The 3,821-nt window shown below is 39.3% G+C and overlaps 1 protein-coding gene across 1 annotated transcript; it reads left to right on the top strand.

Moving 5' to 3' along the window:
• The first annotated feature begins 2,306 nt into the window (after positions 1-2,306).
• LOC121249421 lies at positions 2,307-3,257 on the top strand. Its single transcript, XM_041148132.1, has 2 exons — positions 2,307-2,451; positions 2,545-3,257. Exons 1-2 carry the CDS (start codon positions 2,307-2,309, stop codon positions 3,255-3,257), a joined length of 858 nt encoding a protein of 285 aa, XP_041004066.1.
• The last annotated feature ends 564 nt before the right edge of the window (positions 3,258-3,821 follow it).

Here is a 3,821-nt window from a genome sequence, read left to right as displayed (position 1 = left end):
CCCCTCACTTCCTCACACACTTCCCTCAAGCATTTTCTTAGCATTCTTGAGAGCAAAGTACTCTAAGGGTGAGAGGAGAGCAAAACCGAGTGACTAGAGTGAGATTCTTGAAGTGAGTTGTTCTTGAGAGCCTTCAAAGGTCACAATTTAGTAAGAAATTCTGCTCTATCTTTTGTTGAGTGTTAGATTAACATGTTAAGTTTTGAATTATGGCATGGGAATGAAGATTTGCTTGAGTTATTTGAGGTTTAATTTGAAGAGATGCCTTTTAGTTCAGATTTGGGGTCTTGCTCGAATAAATTGTCGGGATAAACTCATGTGACCTGAACCTAAGTTATAAACATGTCCCCAAGATCAGAGTTATGGTTTGATACTTGATCAAACTTGATCACTCATGCATCCAAAGGTTAAAGACTTGAAAGCACAAAAAGGCCCATGAATGCATGCAAAGGGTTGGATGGATTTGGCATAGTGGTTGATTGATTCTTGTAATTCTAAGGTTATATATGGATTTAGAACATGGGAAATATGAGGTTTGTGAAACTTGATAAAATTTGGAGCCAAAATGGAGTGAGTAAAAATGGAGTGAGTAAAAATGGAGTGCTAACCCTTGGGTTGACAAAGAACTGTCAACGGGTTTTGAATGGATTCTTTTTAAAGAATACCGGAGCAAAGTTGTATATGGCACCTAATGCTGATGGGTGCATATGTTATGATGATGTTATGATATCAATGCATTGAGTTATGAAGTCTGCAGACAAAGACGTAGTTTTAACATGAGTTGTACCATGATCACCAATAGGGACTAACAATGCAAATTGAGAGTTGTGATGATACCATATGTGTGACGACCAATATTTTTGCTAGGCTTTTTATGTATTTTTATATATATTGTTAATATGGGCCAAGAAAGGTGTAGTAACCCAATTAGAAATTTGGTTTGGTACTAGGTATCTAAGGCCTTGAGAAAGTTCTAAGCCCATGAGTAATTCGGCCTCTACAAGGAATTAGGGTTTTGAAAACCCAATAGAACTAGGGCACGCGCCCAACCCAAATTCTTAGACACCAAATGTCATCCAATGGAGCTTATAGCTAGGACTTGATGAATCTGGACTGAATTGAGGGAAAAAAGGTGAGAGAGTCCAGGATTTGACCTTGCATGCCTACATGTGAAGTTTTGAATGTTTATTTCTTGCTTGTTATTCAAATGCCTTAGAATTTATATAAAAGAACATGGTCGTATAGTCTAATATTTTCAAGCCGTAACACGAAATGAACATGAATATGCATGATTGTATGTTATATGGTTATGATGAAGTATTCAGCATTGCATGTGTCCCTGGAAAGTTCTAAATTTCATAGTTCATGTCACATGCATTGGGGAATGGGGAGTCTTAGTCTATTAGAGGAAAATTAGAGTCATGCTAGAAGGGATTGGTGAACTAGAACCAGTCCAAGCATCAACAATACCAAAAGAAGGTTGCACAGAAAATGGCTAAAATAAGTCACCTGCAAAATGTAGGTGATGGACAACACTTGACACAAATTCAACAGTTACAAACTGATGTGGAGACCTCACTTGCAACAAAAAGGGATCTGAAGCGGCGGCAGAGAGCAAAACAACACTAGTTCAAATATGGAGACAAAAACACTCATTTTTTCCATTTGCAGGCTAGCCAAAGAAGGAAGACTAACACTATCCAAAGTATTGAAGACTCACTCGGCAGGTTGATAACTGAGCAAGAAGCAACTGGTGACACCTTTACTGGTTTTTTCTCAACCCTTTTTGCACCATGTTGTCCTGTTAATATTGAGGAATGTCTAGTTCGTCTGGAAACTACTTTGACTTTGGAGATGAAAAGGTGGCTCATGAATCCTTTCACTCAGGAGGATATCAAAACTACTATTTTCCAAATAAACCCTTTGGGGTCCCTTAGCCCTGATGGCTTCCCAGCCCATTTTTATCAAAAATATTGGGAGTTGGTGGGTGAGGATGTGTGCAATTTTGCCCTTCCAATTCTCAGTCATGGTGGTAGCTTATCTGAGGTTAATGACACTTTCATCTCTCTTATTCCTAAAGTAAAAAATCCAGTTATAGTAGGTGATTATAGACCCATCAGTTTGTGCAATGTCATGTATAAAATTGTCTCAAAAACCCTTGCAAGTAGGCTGAAAACCATCCTCCCAAGCTCATTTCTTTGAACCAGAGTGCCTTTGTACTTGGTAGGTTAATCATAGACAACAATTTAGTTGCATATGAGGTCTTACACTCCATGAACACAAGGATGAAAGGAAAAAAAAGTTTCATGGCTCTAAAACTTGACATGAGCAAGGCATATGACAGAGTCGAATGGAGCTTTGTGCCTACAGTAATGTCCAAGATGCAGTTCCCTCAGCAATGGATTAACACCATACAAAATTGCCTTAAGCTCAGTGTCTTGCTCCATCCTTGTTAATGGGGATCCTCAACAAAAGTTCTGGCCTTCAAGGGACTCAGACATGGGGACCCTATATCCCCATACATTTTTATACTATGTGCTGAAGTCTTGACTTCCATATTGAATAGAGCTGAGAGAAGTAGGGCTTTAACACCTGTTCAAATTGGGAGAGGTCCAATCTCAGTAAGCCATCTATTCTTTGCAGCTAACAACTTTATGTTTTGCCAAGCTAACACTGAGGAGCTCAATTGTGTTCTTAATATCCTTAATCTTTATGAAAGGGCCTCGGGTCAGGTGTTGAATAAAGAAAAATCCTCAATCTTTTTTAGCAAGAATACCAAACCTGTCACCCAACAAAAGGTCTTGCAGTTGGTAGGACTAAAATCATCTGGGGCTTTTGAAAAATACTTGGGATTGCCTACTTTTGTGGGAAGAGCAAAAGTTTCAGCATTCCATTCCCTTGTGGATAGAACATGGTCTCGAGTAGCAAATTGGAAGACAAAGCACCTTTCTGTAGCGGGGAAAGAAACTCTCCTTAAAGAAGTTCTCCAAGCAATTCCTATATATGCCATGGGGATGTTTCTGCTTCCAGTCTCTATCATCAGAAAACTGAACCAACTGCTTAGGAAATTCTGGTGGGGTTTTAATGAAGATACATCTAAAATTAAGTGGGTTTGTTGGGACAAAATCAGTACTAACAAGGAATCTGGAGGCCTTGGCTTCAGGGATTTTAAAAAGTTCAACTTAGCTCTATTATCGAGGCAAGGGTTGAGGATTATACAGAATCCAAACTCTTTGGTGTCCATGGTTCTTAAATAGAAGTATTTCATTTAGGGGGTCAGCTAAATTCAAGACTGGGTCCAGGACCATCATTTGCATGGAGAGGTATTCAAGCAGGGTTAAATTTACTAAGGAAGGGACACATGTGGAGGATAGGTAATGGGACCAAGGTGAACATTTGGAAAGACAGCTGGATCCTAGTTTTTCAGTCAGGCAAGGTGATATCCACTCGAGATGCAGATTGCTGGTGTGAGAAAGTCAGTGATCTCATAGATCCCCAAGAGAAAAAATGGAAGGAATCCCTTCTATTGGAACTCTTCTCTCACCAGGAAATTGAAGCCATTAAAGTTATTCCTATTAGCTTGGGTGGTAGGGATGATGTGATGATCTGGCCTTGGATAAATAATGGCCTCTTCACTGTAAAAAGTTCGTATCATCTCAGCAGAGACATGAATAGACATCTGGATTTTTGATAAAACCAAAGAAACACTGATTTGGAAGAAATTATGGAAGCTGGATATACCTCTTGCAAAAAAGAAATGTTCATATGGAAAGCATGTAGCGAGGCTCTCCCAACTCTTGCTAATCTACAAAGGAGGAAGG

This window comes from Juglans microcarpa x Juglans regia, chromosome 2D, assembly GCF_004785595.1.
Source record: "Juglans microcarpa x Juglans regia isolate MS1-56 chromosome 2D, Jm3101_v1.0, whole genome shotgun sequence".
NCBI lineage: Eukaryota > Viridiplantae > Streptophyta > Magnoliopsida > Fagales > Juglandaceae > Juglans > Juglans microcarpa x Juglans regia.
This window is presented reverse-complemented; position numbering and strand designations above follow the sequence as displayed.